The sequence below is a fragment of the Boleophthalmus pectinirostris genome, unplaced genomic scaffold (genome assembly GCF_026225935.1).
Source record: "Boleophthalmus pectinirostris isolate CB_2022bp ecotype Guang Dong unplaced genomic scaffold, ASM2622593v1 HiC_scaffold_14, whole genome shotgun sequence".
NCBI classification, from domain to species: Eukaryota; Metazoa; Chordata; class Actinopteri; order Gobiiformes; family Gobiidae; genus Boleophthalmus; species Boleophthalmus pectinirostris.
Genome location: NW_026571047.1, coordinates 13,808,362 through 13,831,339, shown reverse-complemented (window position 1 = coordinate 13,831,339; position 22,978 = coordinate 13,808,362). Strand labels below are relative to the sequence as shown.

At 39.4% G+C, this 22,978-nt stretch overlaps 3 protein-coding genes across 5 annotated transcripts; 1 reads left to right on the top strand and 2 right to left on the bottom strand.

The window, feature by feature from the left end:
- Positions 1-228: 228 nt before the first annotated feature.
- Positions 229-3,407, bottom strand: LOC110170984 (sulfotransferase 1B1-like). The gene is made up of 7 exons (XM_020936665.2): positions 3,141-3,407; positions 2,559-2,687; positions 1,812-1,909; positions 1,521-1,647; positions 957-1,051; positions 700-880; positions 229-414 (listed from the first exon to the last, which is right to left on the bottom strand). Exons 1-7 carry the CDS (start codon positions 3,325-3,327, stop codon positions 302-304), a joined length of 930 nt encoding a protein of 309 aa, XP_020792324.1. The 5' UTR covers positions 3,328-3,407; the 3' UTR covers positions 229-301.
- mto1 (mitochondrial tRNA translation optimization 1) lies at positions 3,278-22,946 on the bottom strand. 2 transcript variants are annotated; one of them, XM_055150184.1, is made up of 15 exons: positions 22,808-22,946; positions 22,319-22,546; positions 22,040-22,239; positions 21,839-21,956; positions 21,464-21,762; positions 21,275-21,387; positions 20,447-20,637; positions 19,915-20,045; positions 19,479-19,683; positions 19,221-19,392; positions 19,046-19,155; positions 18,819-18,976; positions 18,587-18,728; positions 16,390-16,472; positions 3,278-3,329 (listed from the first exon to the last, which is right to left on the bottom strand). In XM_055150184.1, exons 2-14 carry the CDS (start codon positions 22,533-22,535, stop codon positions 16,426-16,428), a joined length of 2,103 nt encoding a protein of 700 aa, XP_055006159.1. In that variant the 5' UTR covers positions 22,536-22,546; positions 22,808-22,946; the 3' UTR covers positions 3,278-3,329; positions 16,390-16,425. The 2 variants fall into 2 exon arrangements, with proteins under 2 accessions (XP_055006159.1, XP_020792334.2); XM_020936675.2 differs by lacking the exons at positions 3,278-3,329; positions 16,390-16,472 and adding an exon at positions 18,254-18,352.
- On the top strand, positions 15,321-18,560 carry LOC110170993 (tectonic-3). 2 transcript variants are annotated; one of them, XM_055150185.1, is made up of 15 exons: positions 15,321-15,542; positions 15,624-15,753; positions 15,822-15,936; positions 16,010-16,107; positions 16,184-16,296; positions 16,370-16,478; positions 16,629-16,741; positions 16,822-16,860; positions 16,941-17,015; positions 17,082-17,201; positions 17,274-17,375; positions 17,448-17,548; positions 17,626-17,773; positions 17,970-18,104; positions 18,179-18,560. In XM_055150185.1, the coding sequence occupies exons 1-15, from the start codon at positions 15,519-15,521 to the stop codon at positions 18,413-18,415; spliced, it is 1,659 nt and encodes a 552-aa protein (XP_055006160.1). In that variant the 5' UTR covers positions 15,321-15,518; the 3' UTR covers positions 18,416-18,560. The 2 variants fall into 2 exon arrangements, with proteins under 2 accessions (XP_055006160.1, XP_020792335.1); XM_020936676.2 differs by having other exon boundaries at positions 15,321-15,753.
- Positions 22,947-22,978: the final 32 nt, after the last annotated feature.

Here is a 22,978-nt window from a genome sequence, read left to right as displayed (position 1 = left end):
ATGCAGTCAGTGGACTCTTTTGAAGGTCTCAAGACACAAATGGACACTCAGTCACAACACTTTTGGTCTTATATATTGTTTACGTGATCTACTGCAATAAATTGATGATTACAAATTTCCCTCACTTGTGTAAAAATCTTTATTATACGGTTATTATATTAAATTGTTAAACACATCATGATCATTTTATCACAGAAAACAAAAATCAAATTTAAGTTTTTAGGTCAAGGTTGGTGGGGCCAGTTCATTTGTCTTTGGTTGCTGCATATACTCTTGATCTTCAGAGGCCATTTTTCATCTGTTAAATGAGATCCCTAAATGGTATGTCCACATCTTTCATTTTCTCTTTGTAGTCTTCATCAAACATCTTTGATTGTTCAGGAGTAAAGTGGTTTCTCCAATCACCAACTTCACCTGTAAACAAACACACCAGTTACATCACACATGTGCTTGTTTCTTTTTAAACCTAGACTATATAGGGGGCTGGTGCAAGCACAAACTACACCATCAAAGGGCATCATTGCCAATGCAAAAAAAAAAAAATGCTTGTAGTAAACAGGTTAAATGATGTTTTTAAAACGTTTAATTGTTTATGCAATAGAAACTACACAAAATCATTCTCAGGAGCAAACAAAGTGCTCGGGCAGGACAGTTATGTTTTACTTTCAATAAATTGTGTAAACTTGAAATTGAGCTGACCTTTTCTCATGAACGGAGAGATACTGTGGTCAAACGCAGGAGGTGGGACACAGGAGTAGTTGGACATGGGGTTTTCCTTCATGCTTTCAAATGAGGTCAGATCCACAATCTGACTGATAACTTCATCACAGATAGACAGGTCCAGGTACCTCATGATGCGCTCTACTTCCTGTCTGGGATTCTAGGCACACAGTCATGCTCAGTACACGCATTTCAAAGCAATGTTTTACCTTTAGTCGTGAGTATCACATGCTCACCTCCTTCATGTCTTCATAAAACAGATACAAGATGTTCTTCTTTTCTCTCTCTGCCCAGTAGCCTTTCACATGTTCATACCAGGAGCCCCATGCCACTGTCCAAATGTGACAGTAATGAGAAGATTAAAAATACTGGTAACCTCTATTCAATCATTCAATCAGCCAAAACATATGGAGGCTGTTACATCTCCTGACCTAAATAATTTCACTTTCATCTGGATAACTATAAGAAATCAATATGCAACCAACACAAGAGCGTAAGATGATTACTTTTGTGATATTTGTACTTAACTAAAATATTCATTATGATTATTTTGTCAGTGTCAAATAATGTATGAATAATTCAGCCATCAAATAGACCTTCTACATTCTTGTATATTCTATCATTCACAATATTTATTAGGATTATGTGCATCTTTACTTTAAATGGTAACCTAATATGCTTTATGTCTATTTACAGTAATAGCAGAAAATAAATTTACAAAGCTTATATTCCCTGGAGTGAACCCTAGAGTTTGATTAGTGTGTAAAATGACCCTTAGGAATGTGTGCTAATCTACTTACCATCCCCTCGCATGAACTTGTGGATGTAACTATCCCAGGGGCCTGGCTCTGGCTGGGTTTGGTTCATGCGGTCGAAGTGGTAGTAGCTCACCAGGTTGTCTTTGGCATTGCGTGCCACGTATATTACCTATACATCATATAAGCTTCATCATATAACAATAAGATTAACAGTGACACATGGGTCACTAGGACACAGTAGGATACCATAAAAAAGGCACTACAGTAGCTTTATGTAGGCAATAAACTAAAGACAAGACAAAGATATGAGAAGAGAAAGATATGAAAACTCACTTTGCACTTGTTTTCCCAGAAACCTAGAGGTACCAGCTGAAAAGGGAGGTGTGTCTTTATCATTCTCGGGGGGTCCATTTTTTTCAGAAGATCAAGACCTGAACACATTAAAAAAATTGAAATGCTGCTTATCCATAATATCTAACTTTTGTTTGAGCTTAATCAATATTTCAACAAAGATGAGAAATGATTAACTGAATGTACAGTGGCCACGACATTAGCACTGACTTGACATACATTCTATGGGTGCCTAATGCAAGAATAACTTATGAAGTAAAACAATGGTATAACATTAAACCATTTAGTAACTCCATACTCCACACTACAATGTGGAATTTAGACACTGAAGGTATGAATATTTAGGCCTATATACATATATAACACCACTACAACCAGTCAACTAATATGAATTGATATATAATTTAGAGGCATATTGGAAATGGGAATTCCAGCCAAAAATACTACTTACATATATAATTTATGCTGCAGTACTGCAGATATCAGAATGATATGTAATGACTTTTTGTTGCTTTTCTTAAAGGTGGGCTTTCATGTTTTATGTGTGTGCATGGTGGGTATTTTTCAGTAAAATCTGGATACACAGTCAATGGGGACAAAAATCAGGTGGTGTGTGTGTGTGCAAACTAAGCAATTACAAGTTTATTACATACTGATTCTATCTTGAAGCCTAGAAAAACAGCATTACAATAAGGTTTTATGAGTTTAATAATTTTGCAGTGCACTTGCCTGAGGGGATGGGTTTGGGAGAGACAATCTCGAGAAAGGGGCTGCGGACTGGTGTGGGGGCTCGTTTACATGCCTCAGCATCTCCGTTGTGCAGAAGCAAATCAATTATTTCCTGAGTCCATGTTGTTCCTAACATATAAACAAACAAACTGGTTAGTAGATTATTCTATGATTTCCTGGTCAGATAATGGAAAACATTTTACATTGTAAGATGAAGTGTACCAACAAAAACAAAACAGAGTTCTTATTCAATACATTTGAACTAAACACCTTTGGTTGGACACGCTAAAAGATGATTTGTTTTTAAACCTTTCACACACTTTCCAACAGCAAAGGAACATAGCATACCATAGCCCTGGCAATCAATTATCAGATAATGCTTCTGAACTTTTCCATTTAGTTCATACATTATACATCTGTGATCTAAATCCCTGAATATCCTAGAAGGTATGAAATGCATTTATCCTGACATCCCAATCTCTAATGATTAAACAGCAAGTTACAGCTACAATAAAGATTACTTCTGTCAACATAAGTGACAAACAATTTATACCTTAAAGTCAAAGACAATAATGTGGTCACCTGCTTTTGGATAGGTAGCAATGAGGAGATCTGAAGGGTCTGGACTGAAAGCCCAGATGTCTTCAAAGTTGTTTGCAATGTGACACATGAGAGGAATACCCCTCACAGCAACCAAGGGGAAGCGCCAAAGCTGCTTCCCTGCTCTTTGAATGGCTGTGCTGTAGTCCAATTCTTCTTCTTCTGACATGACTATAAAAATGCAAAAATCCACAATAAAAATTCAACAAAATAGGTAAAGAAGTCCCTCAGCTGAGAACCAATGCTGTGACAGCTATGGAGAGTAGCTTTTCTAGTAGCAGTCTCCTCCTCCTTCTTTGCCAGACCCACATTTCCGTCACTCCTCCATAACCTTTGCTCTGATGTTTATAAGTTAAGACAGAGCTTGTCCAGTGTAATGCAGGTTAATTCATATTAACATAGGTTTTGTGTCTTCCTCTCTCTTGTTTTTTTTTTTTTTTTAAATTATGGCAATTGCACACGCAGGTTTTTGACTAAACTGACTTATGTAACTTTCCTACTTATGTATGCTATCTACTTACTAACCCAACCCAATGTTTTCTTTGTAATTTGAGGTAAAGCTATGCATTCCACCCAAAAGAGGGCAAGTTATAGCAAAGTATTATCCACTTTTGCTCTACGTCCAACTTTGCATTTCCGCGTTGTTTGTACAGACTACATCAGGATTTTGTCCTTAGAGAATTTCAGGACACATTCCTGGATTTCAACACCCAATTTTTATCCAATAGAAACAATGCTTTCATTCAGCCTAAACATTTCCCATCTAGAACAACATCTTTACATTTGAAAGTGTGATCCAAATAGATTCACATAATAAACACTTCTACAGTCAAACATATATTTACTTGAGATGTAAAAAAATGCAATGTATGGTTTTGGGAAATGCACTCCAGATGTGTAGCTAAAGACCAAGAGGGATAGACCTACTGTGGAGAAACCAGTCAAAAAGGGCTCACAGTAAAATATTACACATATATTTATACAAATGTTTATTTAAAAAAGTAAATTACATCTTTAATTTAGGCTCAAAATACATTTACAGCCAGTGGCGATCCTACACTGATTGGCGCCCTAGGCAGGACCCCCCCCCACCCCAGAGCCCCCGTACACAAAAAAAAAGTAAGGACTGGACGTATGGGGCGCCAAGTGTCACAGGGATTATTTTGTGAATGAAATGCCTTTTGTGCCACGAAATGGAGAAAATGGTTACGGAATTGTAAAACACCATGATGCCTTTCGTCCACAGAATGCACACATGAATTATAATTGTGCCCACAAAATGATGAAGACAGTATGTCATTTCATGGACAAAAAACAAAACAGGTTCTTCCTGATGTGCTGGAATTTAAGTTACATTATGTGTCTTAAATCACAAAATGCATTTCGCGATTCACGTAATGCCTTTTCGTGCACAGCATATTTCGCTGTAGTTGATCATAAAATAAGTAATCCAGGTTTAAACCAGGTCTAAACCAGGACTACACCAAGACTACAACAGGACTAAACCAGGACTAAACCAGAACGACACAGGACTAAACCAGGACTAACCCAGGACTAAACCACATCTAAACCAGGACTAAACCAGGACTAAGCCAGGACCTGGATTTGAGAGAGTGAGAGGGAGAACCCCGAGCCTGAGGAGCAGAGTGTCCGCAAAGCGTGATCGGGCGACAACTGTGCTGAGCCCCATGGGGCACGGAGCTCTGTGCTGGTCCTTTTGCCTGCGGCCCCGACAGTCTACACGTGTGCACCTCTGGGCTCATCCCGACACTCAGTCCTGGTTTAGATCTGGTTCAGTCCTGGTTTAGTCCTGTTTAATCCTGGTTCAGTCCTGGTTTAGTCCTGGTTCAGTAATTGTTTAGACCTGGTTTAATCCTGGTTTAGTCCTGGTTTAGTCCTCGTTCAGTCCTGGTTTAGACCTGGTTTAGACCTGGTTTAGTCCTGGTGTAGCCCTGTTTTAGTCTTGGTGTAGCCAAGGTTCAGTCCTGTTTCAGTCTTGGAGTAGCCCTGGTTCAGTCCTGGTTCAGTCCTGGTTTAGCCCTGTTTTAGTCCTCGTGTAGTCCTGGTTTTAGTCTTGGTATAGTCCTGGTTTACACCTGGTTTAGGCATGGTTTATTTTATGCTCAACTACAGCCAAATATGCTCTACACAAAAAGGCATTACGTGATTCACAAAAAGCATTTTGTGATTCATGTACAATTCCGTAACATTTTCTCCATGTGGCACAAAAGGCATTTCATTCACGAAATAAGCCCTGTGACACTTGGTGCCCCATACGGGGGGGGGGGACTGGGAGGCTGTCCCCCCTAAGAGCGTCCCTGTTTACAGCACTCAAACGACTTGAAAGACTGATATGCAGTGTTCCTTATTTGATACAAAAGTACTTGTAATACATGTTATCATGGAATAGTTATTTTAATCACCAAATCAAGTGCAGCTGAACTGAACGGTCTGAACAACATGGCCAAACCTCCTTATCAAAGCCTGATATTGTCAAATCTCAGAAGATTCAGCCTGCTATCTCCCGCCTAGCCCCACTTCTCCACTGGCGGCAGTACGTCCGAGGAACTGTTTTTTTTTATGGAGAATTATTTGTCTTCTCTTCAGCGGGGCCCTTCTGCTAAGCAAGAAAAGAAGCATTTGGTATGAGTGCATCTGTCTGCGGTACAAACGTGGACAAAATTGTAGATACCCCTCTAGTAATGAAAGAAAAATCAACAATTTTCACTGAAATAACTTGAAACTAAGAAAAACAATAATAAATAAAAATTTCCTGAAAAATAGCTAATGAAAATCAGACACTGTTTTTGAATTGCTGTTCAACAGAATTATTTTAAAAAACAAACTAATGAAACTGGCCTGGACAAAAATGATGGCACCCCTAGAGAAAATTGTAAGTAATTGAACAATAGGGACATGTTAAACTTAGGTGAAAGTGAAGAAGAGAACTGTGTCAGGAGACTAGAAAGAAAATGATAGACAAGCAGGTTATAGATAAAGACAATAAGACCATCTCCAAGCAGTTTGATGTTCCTGTGATTACAGTTACACATGTTCTTCAGAAGTTTAAGGTCCACAAGACTGTAGCCAACCTGCTCGGACGTGGTCGCAAGAGGAAAATTTATGACAAATTAAAGAGATGGATCATACAAATGGTAACCAAAGAGCCCAGAACAACCTCCAAGGGCAAGGTACATCAGTGTAAGATCACACCATCCGTCACTGTTTGAGTCAAATTGGACTTCATGTGAGGACACCACTGCTGAGAGCAAATAATAAAAAAGTGATACTGGAATTTACCATGATGCATATTAACAAGCCACAAAGCTTCTGGAAAAATGTCTTTTGGACAGATGAGGCAAAACTGGAGCTCTTTGGCAAGGCACATCAGCTCTATGTTCACAGACGCAAAAATGAAGCAGACCCAGAAAATAACACTATCCCTGTTGTGAAGCCTGGAGGAGACTTGGTTATGTTCTGGGGCTGTTTTGCTGCATCTGGCACAGGGTGTCTTGTGTTTGTGCAAGGTACAATGAAATCTCAAAACTATTAAGGTATTTTGGAACAAAATGTGTTGCCTAGTGTCAGAAAGCTTGGTCTCAGTTGTAGGACTTCCAACAAGATAATGACCCAAAACACACAGCTAAAAACACACAAGAATGGCTAAGAATAAAACTTTGGACTGTTCTGCAGTGGTCTGTGAGCTCAGATCTCAGTTCTATTGAACATCTGTGAAATGAGCTGAAACATGCTGTCTGAAGAAGGCACCCTTCAAACCTAAGACAACCAAAGGAGTTTGCTCACATGGAGTGGGTCAAAATACCAGTTACAGAAACCGTTTGATTGCAGAGTTTGCCTCAAAACGTATGCAACAAAATATTAAGGTAAGGGTACCATCATTTTTGTTCAGGCCAGCTTCATTATTTAGTTTTTTTTCCTAATAATTCTGTTGAACCACAGGTGAAAAGCAATGTTTGATTTTCATGGGTGAATTTTTGTAAATTTGTATTTATAACTGCTTTTATCTGTTTCAAGTTATTTCAGTGATGATTGTCGATTTTTCTTTCATTGCCAGAGGGGTACCAACAATTTTGTCCATGGCTGTATATATCCCATGGCTCTTATTTTTTCTTACTGGCTAGTTACTTAGTTACGTTTGCCTAAACCTCCACTCTTCAGAGTAGCGGGCACAAAGCCCCAGCACCAGTACACTTGCTAGGAAAGCGCAAGGGAGAAACCCCACATCCCTGCCACAGGGGCCCGGGGCATACACAGAACCCACAGGTCAGCGGACAAAGGATACGTTCTGCTTCAATCCTTTGGAAAAGGTATGATGGAGGTGAAGATTAGTTTTGCACAAATCTAAGGGACAAGTGTCATAGCTAAATAGTGTGTAAATGAGCTTGTGGGTGCGAAGTAGTGGTGCTCTGCCGTGTGCGTTTTTGGAACAGCATATCTTGTTCTTGGATATTCTTGTTTTGTTTTGCTGACGTTGTTTTGATTGTGAGCAGGATCAGATTGTACTGCTGCGTAAATATTGCACTTGGCTGTGCGTTATGTTCTGATTGTGATAACCAATCACAGTGCAAACTAGGACAGGAAACTGATGAAATATAAGACAAAATACTTATATTCATTCAAGATATAGTTCAGCCAAAAGCAACCAAAATGACTGTCTGTCTCTGGCATATGTTATAAAACTATAAGTGCTATTCTTTGGTCAGAACCAAGAACCAAGGAGAGTGACTGGTCTATGCACAGAAAGTTTTTTACAATGCAACAAAATATTTAAATGAGTATGAAGCTATTAAAATCTCTATTATGCATGGATAATATAACAGTATATTCGTAATTTTATTTGGTTAAACAGGAATTTGATGACGTTTTTAATTTAAGGCTAACCCACAACTGGTCTGGCCCATCCACAACTGGAATCCTGGTGCTGTGCCTGGCCAACTGCTCTGATGAGCGAGGCTGTAGTGTCTGTCCTTCGCTCTCGCCCATGTGGAGGTTGATTTGAGTGCACTTGATTTGAGTGTGCAATGACAAACGCCCCCAAGAAGTACTTCAGGCCTGCAATGTAAAGCAATGGGCAGAGGCATCGGATTTCACGTCAAATTTTCTCCAAACTTCAGGTTCTCCCATAGAACTCACTTCAGTTCATTCTGACCCAGCGCATTCAAAGGGCAAACATATGAATCAAATTGTGATATGATCACATTTAACATTATAAAAATATGTCCATGCAGATACACATTACATTTTGAACAAAATATGAAACATATAGCCTAATACAAAATAACGACTTTATTAATTTTTATTTTGGTCAAGTTAGGGAGTGTGGCGTACTTGCGCCCTCTATTGACTAGCCGCCACTGCAGTTTATGGGAGACCTCTGAAAAAATCAGGTGCCACACTGGCTCCAAAGAATGTCGTTATGTCCTTAGGCAAGGCACTTCACCTACACTGCCTTACTAAGTAAGTGGAGTGTGTGTGTGTGTGTGGGGTGTGTGTGGGTGTGTGTGTGTGTGTGTGTGTGTGTGTGTGTGTGTGTGTGTGTGTGTGTGTGCGTGCGTGCGTGTATGTGTGTGTAAATGATTGTGGTGGTTGGAGGGGTCAGTGGCGCAGATTGGCAGCTTCTCTTCTCTTAGTCTTCCCCAGGCCAGCTGTGGCTACAATAGTAGCTTGTCACCACTGTGTGTGGAGTGAATCTATAATGCTTGGTAACGCGCTTTGGGAGTCCTGAAGGGCGCTATATAAATTCAGTGAATATTAATTAATTAATAACTTGGTTGTAGTGATCATCTCCCATCAACAACTGCACAGTGGAACAGTTGGATTGAGGTTGCCAGTATTCATCATTGTCATAAGAGTAATCTCTTTATTCCTCAGTCTCAGTTTGCCTGTATAGGTAAAAGCTGAATGCTTCTCCAGACTCCCGAGCATCCTCTCTGCTCTTGATTCTTCACGGAGACAGTTGACTTTAGACCAGTGACAGCTGGTTAATAGAGAGCGCACTCCCTAACTTGACCTTAGATGAAAAATTTTAAGTCATTATTTTGTATTAGGCTATATGCTTAATATTTTGTTTAAAGTTGAACATGTATCTGCATAGACATATTTTAATCATGTTAAATGTGACCATATCACTTTATTTGTTTCATGTGTTTGCCCTTTGGGTTCTCTGGGCTTGAGCGAACTCAATGGAGGTCTATGGAAAAGCCTGAAGTTTGGAGAAAATGTGATATCACTATGTTGCTTCTGCCCATTACTTGCGCAGGGTGAGGGTGAACTCAGATTAAGTCATTGGTCTTCATAAATGTTTATCACACACCTAATATAACTGCTATAAGCTAATGACTGAATAACAACAGTGCTATGTGCTATACAGTTATGGCAAGTTCAACTTCAAATCAAAGTGCGTCTGAGGAACAGTTTGTAGCAAGTAATATCTTCGCTTCAGCGGGACCCTTCTGTCAAGCAAAAAAAGAGGTATAAAGCTGGAATGAGTGCATCTGACTGCAGCGATATTTTATAACTCTTATTTTGATTCACACACTGGCTCGTGGTGGCTAGCTACTTTCACCTTAACCTCCACACAGGAGACACACATGAGGGAGAGACACCGCTCAGACCCAGAGCAGCAGACCCGCTGCTGAAACCTGGGGCAGTTGCTCACTGCTGTGTTAGTCTCTGCTAGTGTTAGTTAGGAAAGTTTCACCTGGGCGTAGCGCACATAGGGCTTAAGTCTACCCAATGCCCTAGTGCTAATATGGACAGACCGAACTTTCAAATTTAAGTGGGAAGTAGGATTAAGACTACTTTAACAACCAGCTGATACACTCGGCTCCTGTACATCGTGTCGTGGACCTGACACACATTTTACTTTTAATTCGCATGTGCATCACTGTTATATTGTGTATGCACATTCAAAAACCACACACATAAACCACTTTTCTTTTACACATAGTGCACTACCATTCAAAACTGTAAGGTGATATTTGTTCAATATATGTATGAGCAAGGGAAAGTGGTGTATGTGTGAGCTAAAATTTAAATGAGACCCGAGCAGTCTCCGCACAGATCGACCTCAATCCGTGTATCATTCGTTAATTCGTTTTTCAAAATAAAACCAAATTTAAGAAAATTAAAAAACAACTATTTTCTTTGTCTCCAAAACCAAAATGAAACGGATAACGATTCGTTTTTTCAGTTTTCGATTTTGTGTTTAAATGAATAATGGAAAAAACCTGATAACTGCAGTGTCTCGTTTCTGTGACTTAAACTGCGATGCCGGACTTTTGCAATGCATCCGGACTGAATCAGGACTAAAACAGGACTAAAACAGGACTGAGTGTCAGGACGGGCCCGGAGGTGCGCCGGCATAAACTGTCAGGTGATCAGGACTGAGACCAGGACCAGACCGGGACCAGACAGGACTGAAACTAGGACCAGACCAGGACTGAGACGGGTGTTAGATATTATGATTATTAGATTATTACTGTACTACCCCCTGACCTGTTTTGAGCAGAGTTTTCCAAGGAGCCACTTTCAGATTACTGTATCTTCAAGGAACCTACCTTAAAAATTTGGCAAATGTACTTGTAGAATGTGGATTTTTACACATGTGCTTTTGATTTATCACAGATTTCTGGGGACTTGAATGTGCTTTAAAATTCTATTATTCAAATATGAGGGCATTTTTGAAGGACTGTGGAAAGTGCGATTTCAAAGACAGAGGTTTGATATTGAACGTACACCTTCCCACACATGCTGTGTACTTTGTGTTTTAAAACTGACCCTCTGTGATGAATGGTCTGGAAGATATTAAGTGTTAAAAATGGAAAAAAAATAATTTGGTGCCATCTTTACCATGTTATACCAAAATAAAAAAGATAACACCCACCAACATAAAATGGACTGTTTTAGAAAGATGTCTGTTTTTTAACATATCCAAAATTTGTGATGGTGTTCTGCTTTATTTTTGCAAAATAAATTTTTGAAAATGTGGTGTCTGCATACATGTATAGCATTCATGGACTATGAAGGCACTTTCAGAAGCTAAGAAAACAACCCTGATTTCATGACAAACAACTTAAACTCAACAAATTGTTTCATTTCATTCTTAATCAACTATACTTGAAGTATAACTTATGTGTAGTCTTAGTCTTATATGTAGAAACATGTCTATTATGATCCTGCGCAAAGACGCAGCAAAAAGAGGGAGGCGAGGGGTTATATATTTTTATTAACTAAAGAACTAAAAAAACATAAACAATGTGGTGGATTACAGTCAGTCATCAGTAATGTATGCATGTTGTTTGCTCTGAGATGTTCTGAGTGTGGTGATGCTGTGTCAAAATCAAAGTAAAGATGGCATGAGCATGTGAAGTCCATGGCTGACAAGCTGGAAAGTAGATTTGCAAATGCACTCGCAGTGCCAGGTACCAGAGATAGTCACTGTTTTAAGCCAGTCAATGCAGCAACATCTGAGGTGAGCAGAGTGTCTGGAATTGGTGGATTTTTAGTCCCCTAAGAGCCAGAACATGCAGAAGAAGAGGTTTCACAGGGCTTCCAAATCAGTGACATGATACCTAGCCAATATGTAACCTGTGTTTACGACCATCACTGATGGGTGGGAAGCATCAGAGAGAGACATCTGATGCCCAGCAAGATGTTCAGATACAATTCATGCATCCACGCGACCCAGCAAAAAGTTTCTTCTGGCCCAGGAGAGAAGACTTGTGCTGGGTACCTTTACAACACATCATTTCTAAAATAGATGATCCTAGCACTACAACAGGACACCTATATACAATTCAGAAGTGTTACACCAAAACATCTGAAAGTTTCCTCAGAGGGTTGAGATAATTTACAATAGTTGAGTAATCAAATAAAGTATTTTGCTGAGTTTAAGCTGTGTGTCATGAAATCAGGAGTTTTCTTAGCTTGTGAAAGTGCCTTCATAGTCCATGAATGCCATGAATGTATGCGGACACCACATTTTCAAAAATTAATTTTGCAAAAATAAGGTAGAACGCCATCACAAAATTTGGATATGTTAAAAACAGACATCTAGTCTTTCTAAAACAGTTAATTTTATGTTGGTGGGTACTATCATTATTTGGTATAACATGGTAAAGATGGCATAAAATTTATTTTTTCCATTTTTAACACATAATATCTTCTAGACCATTCATCACAGAGGGTGAGTTTTAAAACACAAAATACACAGCATGTGTGGGTGTATGTTCAATATCAAACCTCTGTCTTTGAAATTGCACTTTCCACAGTCCTTCAAAGATGCACTCATATTTGAAGAATAGAATTTTCAAGCAAATTCAAGCCTCCAGACATGTGTGATAAATCAAAAGCGCATGTGTAAAAGTTCATATTCTACAAGTACATTTGCCAAATTTTTAAGGTAGGTCCCTTGAAGATACAGCAATCTGAAAGTGGAACAGATGCCCGAGCCACCTCAACTAGCTCCTCTCGACGTGGAGGAGCAACGGCTCTACTCCGAGCTCCTCCCATGTGACTGAGCTCCTCACCCTATCTCTAAGGGAGCGCCCAGCCACCCTGCGGAGGAAACTCATTTCGAGCGCTTGTATCCGCGATCTTGTCCTTTCGGTTACTACCCAGAGCTCATGACCATAGGTAGTACAGTAATAATCTAATAATCATAATATCTAACACCCGTCTCAGTCCTGGTCTGGTCCTAGTTCAGTACACTTGCCAAAGTTTAACCCTTGAAAATTTGAAGGACCGACCTTAAATAGTTTTTTAAGATACAGCAATCTGAAAGTGGCTCCTTGGACAACTCTCCCCAAAACAGGTCAGGGGGTAGTTGACAAAATATTTTTTAACCCTCTCAGGCTCAAATTAATTTTTAGTATCAGGAAAAATCTGATATTTGGGGGTAATAATAATATTGGGTAGTAATATACAATCCTGACTTTTTTATACTTTGTAAAAAAAAAAAAAGTATTTTGTACTTCTGGCAGGCAGTTTGCATGTAGCCATTCTTGCACAATCTGCATCGCCCACGTTTATCAGCACGGATGGGAGAAAAGGCTCCTGAGTTAAAAAAGCTCATAAAATATGGATGTGGAGTAAGTAGGTAATTGGCATTTAGCTGTTGCAAATCTGCCACGCCTGCCTGGTTAATGACAAAACTATAAGGAGTTGGGAGCTAAAATTTGAAACTTTTCCTACTGGAAAGTGTGCAAACCTACTTGTATTTTTCAGTAAAAGAGATGGTCAGGCGGGGGCATTAGGAGGTTTGGCATGGAATGACCCCTATATAAAGAAGTTCAGAGTTAGAAAAGGGAGACAAGAGAGGTGCACCCGTCCAGATCCCAGGTTTTGTATTAGATCAGGGACAAGCAGTTGAACCCTACTGCTTTGTTATTCAATATTTTGAAGTGTATTCAATAATTGAACTCTTCTTGTCTGTGAATCCTTCTCCATCAACAAACACTCGGAGGAAAGTGGTTAAGGTAATAGAAAACATTTAAAATACTGCTATTGGGAAAAATGGAAATGTATCGTACTGTCTTTAAGTAGAGGTGGAACTTGAGTACTGCTCTTAAAGAAAGTGGAAAATGTCCCAATTAGAGATGAAAAACAAATGTCAAATTAAAGGAGTCAGATAAGGGAAGAAAAGTTATCTCCTCTGAACACCAGAACCAGACCGAGACCAGACCAGGACTAAGACTGTGACTGAGACCGGGACTGAGATTGAGACCAGACCCGGTCTCCTCTGAACACCAGAACCAGACCGAGACCAGACCAGGACTAAGACTGTGACTGAGACCGGGACTGAGATTGAGACCAGACCCAGACTGAGACCAGGACTGAGACAGGGACCAGACCAGGATAGAGACTGGGACCTGGTTTAGTCCTGGTGTAGTCCTGGTCTGGTCCCGGTCTCAGTCACCTGACAGTGTACGCGGGCACACCTCCGGGCCGGTCCTGACATCCAGTCCTGTTTTAATCCTGTTTTAGTCCTGGTTCATCTCCCTTTCTAACCCTGAATCCCTTCATATAGGGGTCATTCCACGCTAAACCTCCGAGTGCCCCTGCCCGACCATTTCAGATTTGACTGAAAAAATTCTAGGAGGTTCAGACACTTTCCAATAAGAAAAGTCTCAAATTTTAGCTCCCAGCTCATACAGTTTGTCATAAAAAAATATTTGAGCAGATATGTTTTTGAGCGAAGTTGTCCAAGCAGCCACTTTCAGATTGCTGTATCTAAAAAACTATTTAAGGTAGGTCCTTCAAGTTCTCAAAAGTTAAAATTTGGCAAATGTACGAAGACAAATAATGAAGAAAATTGCTGTTTTTTCATTTTCTTCTTTTAGTTTTATTTTGAAAAACGAATGAACGAATGATACACGAATTCAGAACAGAAGTGTTGTGTTTGCAAAATAAAAGTAATATATGTGTGAGCTTTTGACAGACATGCTCGTGACAAAAACTGTTTATTACGTGCAAGCTATTCAGCATGTGTAAGAAAATGTGGTGTATGTGCAAGCATTTCATGTGGAAGGAAAAGTAGCACATCTATAAATTTTAAGGGAATATGTGTGATCTATTCCTAATAGGAATGATAGGACTAATGAAATATGAGACAAACTATTTATAGTCATCCAAGATATAGTTCAGCCAATAGTGACCAAATGACCACCTGTTTCAGGCATTCATTATTAGTAATTAATTAATTAATTTATTTATTTATAATTTTGACCTAGGCGCCACTGCTTTAGACAGATGCTTTTGTGTGACGCTGTCATCTTTAATTAGCGGAGGAGTCCTTTAGGTTTCCTGCTCTAAAATGATTTTAGGAATGAACAGAAACATCAGCTCTGTGAAAAACGACATAGGCATTCAGAAGAGAGTCCAGGAGGTCTGTCCTGTGTCTTCTGGTTTTCCTCTTTGCAGTGACTAAATATCTCTTCATACTCTGCTATTGTTCATTGTTCTTCATTAGCTGCCGCAGTTCAGCACTCATTCATTAAAGCTCTCAGCATCTGGCATTTAGACATTTTGTTCATGTTGTGAAAGTGGATGTGTCCCGTTTCTGTTGAGTCCCTTGGTCCGCGCGTGCTCCTGCGCATTTCTTACGTAGTTTACGGTAGTCTAAGAAACGCGGAAGTAAAGGTGACAACTTCCTTAGCAACGGCACCTCGCGTCTGTTAGTCATTTTTAGCATGTATGTTCTGGTTTTCGTTCGAGATGCTTATCCGTTCTGATAATATTAAAACTTCTGTTAATCGCGTTATCTAGGAAATGTTTCAATATTGTCGCCTAAATTCTTGACGCATTTTTGTGCGTGCCAGGACATGCTGTACTATTATCATGGGTTATCCATTATTCCCCTGTGTAGGTTTCCTCATTGTGTTCTATTCTGGCGCCACTTTGGCTCAAGAAACATTCACAGAGTCTTTTAACATTAACTCTCAGACCGCTGCTCCAGACACCAACGTTACCACGGAAGAGTTCACTCCTGAAAACGGCACTGTGCCCACCACGACGACCACCGTAGTCTCTAAAATTACTGACGCTCCAGCTGTCCCGTCTTTGGACGCACAGGGTATAACGGTTAATTTAATCGTCCATTTAAGTAACTTGTAAAATCTAATCCCATGGTAAATCTTACAGTTTGTTTGTGCAATTTGACCCCTGACTTCTGTGATATTGGCTGCTGTTGTGACACAGAAGATTGTGGTGTTGCCAACCTAAGCACAGTATTTACTGGATGTCCTCAAAAAGCAATGTAACACTTATATTTATTTTTTACTAAACGCCATAAGAAATCTACAGTTTCACCTGTTTTATATCCTTTACAGATCTGGAGTTTGTGTTGAGAAGTGGCTAATATTTCGAGCAAATGTAGATTCATCTCTTGTGACTGTAACTGACTCCTTATTTTGTGTCCAGCCTGCAGGTAACCTCAATGTTAACTGTTTAATAATTCAAACAATTAAGCATAGTTTTATTTCTCATATATTTCTTTGCAACAGAAAAGTCAGTGTCCACTACAGAGACTGCCCCTAACTACCCTCCCTTGGGGGATTCTTACCACTTCGCACCACCAGACCAAATAATAACAACTTTCACCAGAGATTTTTACCGGGTACACAGTGATCTATCATTGCTTGTAATCTTGTAATAAACTTTCACACATTACTAAATATGTAACTTTGTAGGTTGACGATCTGATACTCACATACTTCCCCAAGACATCAGCTCGGTTCGTCCTTCGTCAGCCATGCCCTGGTCCTGCATCTGCTTTGTGCACTAATCGCAACCCTGCAAGTAAGTCGAATAAGTAATTAAAACTTGAACTTTTTTCATGTAAAGTACACATATTATACAATTGAGTGGTATGAGGCAGTTGCTTATGAGGCTGTGATATTTTAACATTAAAAGTTAAAATAATAATAATTTCACTTTTATTATTTCCAGAGTTTTTGAGGTCATCGTCTTTTTCCTGCTCTCGTGAAGTAACTTCTCAGTCCTGCATGATAGACCCCACTCTCAATGCCCAGTCCTACATCTATGACCTGAATCTGATTAAGGTTGGGAAGTTAAACATTCTTACACCAGATATTTGATTTTATTATCTGATTTGTATATTATTTTACATATTGTTTTGCAGCATCCCATTTTTGAAACTGATCTAGTAACTGGCCTACTGGTATGCATCAAACCTTTCTATGTATTTATAGTTCAAATCTTGTGAACTCTGTGACAACTTAAAAAAATATCTATTTTCAGATACCTGTCATTCCATCATCAAAATGGAATACACCGAGAAAACAAAACAACTCTTGTGTTGATGTGGTCAAAAGGGTAAAGTTTTTACCTCCAATACATATCTTTAATGAACTAGTAAACTTAATACTCTCTCTCATATAGGTGGAATTTGTAATTGGATACACAGAGAGAGGTGAAATCTCATCTGCAAAAGTTAATATTGTGTTAGCAAATTTGACTCTCAAACAGCTGCTGCTGCAGACACATACAGTGCAATTTCAGGTAAAATGGCTCAACTATTTTAACAGCAACTTACAATATGCTAAATGTTAATATATGTTTTGGATCTTCCAGCTAATTCCACAAACACCTCCAGTATCCACAGAACCAATACCTGCTGTTGGACTCAAATCAGGCTCTCCTGTCATTGGACGCTATCATGTGGATGTGAAGCCTGTACGCTTTGGCAAAATTAATCAATTCCATTTTCACTTAATATTTTTGTTTTAAATGTACTTTCCTTGACAGCTCACTGTTATTGGAGTGTCCCAAAATGGTGGATGCTCTGATTCAAACACAAGGATGCCTATTCTGTTTGGGCACAACTCAATAAGCGGTTGTTCATTTACGTAAGTATGTATGCTTAAAATATATAAATAAATATAATGCTTTTTAAATAATATTTTTTTCTATTTTATTGTTCCAGTTCGATGGTTAACAACTGTTCAGATTTGCGCACCCAGATTTATGACATCCATCGCGGAGTTGCTATTCCAGATTTAGTTGCCATGAACTCGGGGTCTCAACCGGACTGGACAAGAGTCCTTAGTGAAGAATGTCTTGTAGCTTCACAGGTACTTTCAATTTTTCAAATGATCAACTTTCATGGGGTTTTACTGAGGTGATCAGGCAGTCTGATAATAGTAAATTGTGGTTTACAGTGCATCAGATAGTCGTAATAAGAGATCAGCATGTGGTTCTTTTTAAAATGTGTTTGAATTAATAATCCCTGAGATTCAATTCATAGCTGATACCACAAATGTTTTTCAGGAGTTTGGTGACACAGGCTGCATGCTTCCACACACACTATCTATCCGAGTGCTTTGGGCTCGACAGGGGCTTCTTGAACTACCTCAAGACTACATCCTGGGTGTCAAATACATGTTCCATTGTAGTATCTTTAAGGTTAGTAGAATATACAGACCTCCAGCTTTGCTGGGCTTATTTTTCATATCATAGCTTCTAAATGTCTCTTTCAGTGTCCTCTCACAACCCCCATCGCTCTGTCCAATGAAGTGACTTTTGTTGACACCAGCCTTTACCCCAAACCCCCTCAAGGTGCACCGCAGCTTCAGTGGAGGTTTCCCTTCGGTTTCTTCAGTCGAGGCGTAGATGAAGTAGATGGTCATATTCTTTCAAAAAGCAGTGGATCTCTGAACATAACATGGATCTTCATTGTATTCACAATATGGTTTATAAAATGCTTAATCTCATAGACATAGCAAAAATTATACTTGGAAAAATGAAACTGTTGTTTGTACATTTGTTCATTGAGGTATTAGTAAAATTATTTTGTAATGTTTCATAAGAATGTAACAGTAATTTATTTTGTACATTTTTGAATACATCACATTATTACAACTTTTCCTATAGTGTGTTTTTCATACATAGCTCTCGCTTTCCTTTTTTTTGGTCTTGAAGTTGAGGCTTGTCGTTTCTCTTTTCCTTGTGGCCCGTGGGCTGGACATAGTTGAGAAGGTGGACAATCGCAGCAGGGGTAACACCTTGTAAACGTGAAGCAGCACCAAGCTGGATGATAACCATAAAATTGCATGTATTAACTATAGTTTGAAAAGCTAAATACAAAAACAGTTCAACAATTTTTAAGTAGACACTCACAGTGGTTGGTCGGATACTGTCCAATATTTCTCTGACCTCTTGAGACAGTGACACAGGCAGCGAGAGGTAGTCTATGTCTGGAGAGAGGACCATGTTTTCCTCCTTCTGAATCCTCTCTATCTCTTTCCTTTGTTTATCACAGTGGGGCCTGTAAACAGCTGGGGATGAAATGTGTTAAACTGTCAACTATGAATGAATGAGTCAAAAAACAAATCTTTAGTAGTTACCTTCAATCTTGAGTCTCTGAGAGAATTCTATGTAAGGCAACAGGTGCTCTGGAAATACTGAGCATAGCATTTCATAGGACACCTCACTGTACTGCAGAATTTCAATACCGCTGTAAAAATAACAAAGTATTTTTATTATAATAATTTAATCAAATATATCTTAGCCATTACTCACGTCATAATGGTGCTCTTATTTTCACTCATGTTGATGTTGGGCAGTTTGTGTCTCCATGTGTGAGAAGATGGAGACAGGCCCTCAAGAGCTGCTAGTCCATCCTGCAGACAATCTCGAACCCTCACAGCCTCTTTATACCGATGCAGGGACACACAGCCCACCTCTTCAAACCCTGACGGATAAAAAGGAGGGTTTAAACTCACTATATAATGTAATATATAATCTGATTATATATTACAAACTTGGTAAATTCTCTACCTTTAAGACTGAGACGAAGATCTGCGTTGTCTGGCCTTAATGAAGTTCGAAACTCTGCCCGGCTGGTAAACATTCGGTATGGCTCGGTGACCCCACGACTCACCAAATCATCAATGAGAACTCCTATGTAGCTCTCAGTGCGAGACAGCGCCATCAGTGGTTTGGAGAGGGCAGAGCGTGCAGCATTCACCCCAGCCCACAATCCCTACAGTACAGTGATGATAAATGCCTTATTAGAATATATACACAGGTGGTCAAAAATGGTAATGTTTACTTTAAAGAATAGACTACATTAATGTATATAAATCTAGTAAGGTTTGTAACTAAAGTGCAAGTAAAGGATATAGTTATCACGCTATACATTTTACTTAATTTACTCTTAAAAGTACAATTTCTGTAAAAATGTACTTCTAATTGTAATTTCCGAAACCATTACCTGAGCAGCGGCCTCTTCATATCCTGTTGTTCCATTGATTTGTCCTGCCAGGAAAAGCCCCTGAGTGCTTTTCACCTGCAAACTGGGGCTGAGCTGAGTGGGACACACAAAGTCATACTGCACTCCATAACCTGTCCAAGAAGCACATGATGAATGTTAGATTATCAGTAAATTGCATTCACTTCATTCTACAATAGGATGTCATAATTTCACAGGGCCTTTGGGCAATTCAATGTTTTTGAAAGAAATATTCAAGCAAAAAAAATTGACATATACTAAACCTTTGAATTCGAGTCATGTATTGGGTCTGCAGCCTTTCCGCATTAATTCCAACAGAAATTCTTTTCAGCTTTCAACAATAACATTTTTAGGGCACCAAAATAATTCACCTCAGTTCAGATAAGTAACAAAAACCGACATCGATTAACATCGACTTAAAAAACAAATCAGTATTATGGGCTGTTATCAAATCTGTTATGTCACGTGAACACCAGCAATCTTATACTTGGCTGATATACAAGGCTGTTCAAACCTGGCGTGTGGATCTGAGCGCTGTGTAAGGCGGGTATCTCTCTGATGAGGCGAAGCTGCATGTCCGGAGGCATGGTCATGGACAGACCCTGAGGGTAAATCAAGTCAGAGCTCAGCCCCTCTGGCTCCAACCACACCTGGTGACTCCTCCCCGGGAACCGCAGCACACGGGACTCAATAGAAGGGCAGTATCTGTGTCAGTACATTCATTTTCTTTCAGGCTTTTGACAATAATATTTTGTAAAGTTAAAGGTGCACTAAGTAACTTTTTCTGATGGAGGATATACAACCTGGTCTACTGGTTTCCATGAAAACATATCCATCTTGCATTTATTTTATGCATTATAAATGTTTTTATTACTGTGAAATAGAGATTGACCAATATGTTTTTTTTCATGGCCGGTGACTGTTCAGATAGAATCTCTACGCTGATATATTCAGATTATTTACACCAAATTATGTAATTTTAATTTATGACAAACTCATCTACAGTTCCTTTTACCACAAACATTCATGAGAGCAGTGTAGTCGTATTTTGAGCTGTTTTCTATTTGCATTTATGTATTCATATAAAGATGTGTGTGTGTATTTTTTTTTAAATCAGCAGGTCAGCCAAAAAAAAAAACAAAAAAAAAAACCTGTGCTGGAGGTTTAAGGCCGATATCTGATTTGCTAAAAAGTGAAAATATTGGCTCAGTATAACGATTGGCTGATATATCGGTCTATCTCTGTTGTGAAATATTTTAGACAAAGCAACAACATCTCCACAGAGACAAGCACATGAAAAATTACATAGCGCACCTTTAAGATATTAAGATATTATTTGTACCTGGGACCTTTTGTGTCTTGCTGTATATGGCAATTAAGATGGAGGCTGTCGTGTACCACTTCCTCAACACCAGGAGTAGTGTAGGTCAGGTAACATGGCAGCTGCTCTTCTGGCTGTAAGGTTTATTTTGGAATTAAATAGTTTGATAATCTTTCTTGTTGATAAATGGTTCCGCGTAGTGTGTCTTACTTTGCAGTGGGTTTGAGGATTGAGAAAACTGAAAGGTGTTGGTTGACTGTCAGGTGGATGATACTTGGCCTGGGAAAAATCCACTGAATCCTTAATAATCCTTGGAGGTGTGCCCGTCCGGAGTCTGCCCATTTTTAGCCCCAGAATCTCCTTCAGAGTGTGGGACAGCCTAGATGCTGAAGGAGCATCTCCAATTCGTCCTCCAGGGGAAGTTGTACAGCCCACAAACAAGAACCCAGACAGAAAAGTGCCAGTAGTGAGAATGATAGAGCTGGCAGAGATGGGCTGCATTCCATTTACTGAAAAATATCAGACTCCAAGTTTAAAAGTCACTATTCAAGAAAATGTAAATATAAACAGAAACTAAATCTGAACCTAATCGTATGCCAGTGACTTTGTGTTGACCAGGCCCCTCAGTGCTTGCTTCTGTTACCAGCAGCTCATCCACTGCACCCTCTAGAAGCGTTAGCTTGGGTATATTCAACAACTCGGTCTGAAAATATAATAAAATAAAACAAGGCAAATGCATACTAACATAATACACAGGCTTGAGGTCACAGGGGCTGAAGCTGTTACCTGAATAAATTCCCTGTAACGCTGTCTGTCTAGTTGGGCCCTGGGGCCCCACACTGCTGGTCCTTTCCTCCTGTTCAACATGGAAAAATGAATTCCAGCCCAGTCTGCAGCTCTTCCACACAAGCCGTCTAAAGCATCAACCTCCTTCACAAGATGGCCCTTTCCTACTCCTCCCAGAGATGGATTGCAAGACAGAGCTCCTAGATTGGAGTGAAAAATAAAATTTGCACCATAATAATACAAAAATAAACAGCTGAATATGTGACACCAGTATCTCACCAATGGTTTGTATTTTTTGTGTGACCAGGAGTGTTTCAGCACCCAGTCTGGCAGCTGCAGCTGCAGCTTCTGTGCCTGCATGGCCCCCTCCCACCACAATAACATCATAGTGCTGTGTGGCCAGGTGACTGGAGTATCTGCAAACCAGGGAGGCGCATCTCAGGGAGGCACATCTCAGGGAGGCACATCTCAGGGAGGCGAGTTTCTTCATGAGCATATGGCATACAGCTGCACAAAGTAAAACAGTATTAGTACATCGTTGTATCTATGTGTTTTTACGAGCTTGTAAATATCCCACGTATTCACGATGATTTAAGCGCTGACATTTGATACAGACCTACAGACTCGCATGCAAACTTGTTTGGTACCAAGTAAACCAAATTTTAGACAATCTACAGTACATGTAAACAATAAACAATTCAACCAATTTACACAATATAGCAGCAATGTCGTTTGTCTATTAAGACTGGTTGATTTTCAGAGACTTACTTGCTCAGAATAAAATTTGGAGGTCTGGTTTTGTCTTTAAAACTGTGGCTATGACACGGATATACTACATGGAGGTTACCATATTGACCTCAGATTACAGCCGTAATGACTATACTATAAGTGCATCAAGATATTGAATAGTTTTTAATTATTGTTTTTATTTTGTGGCAT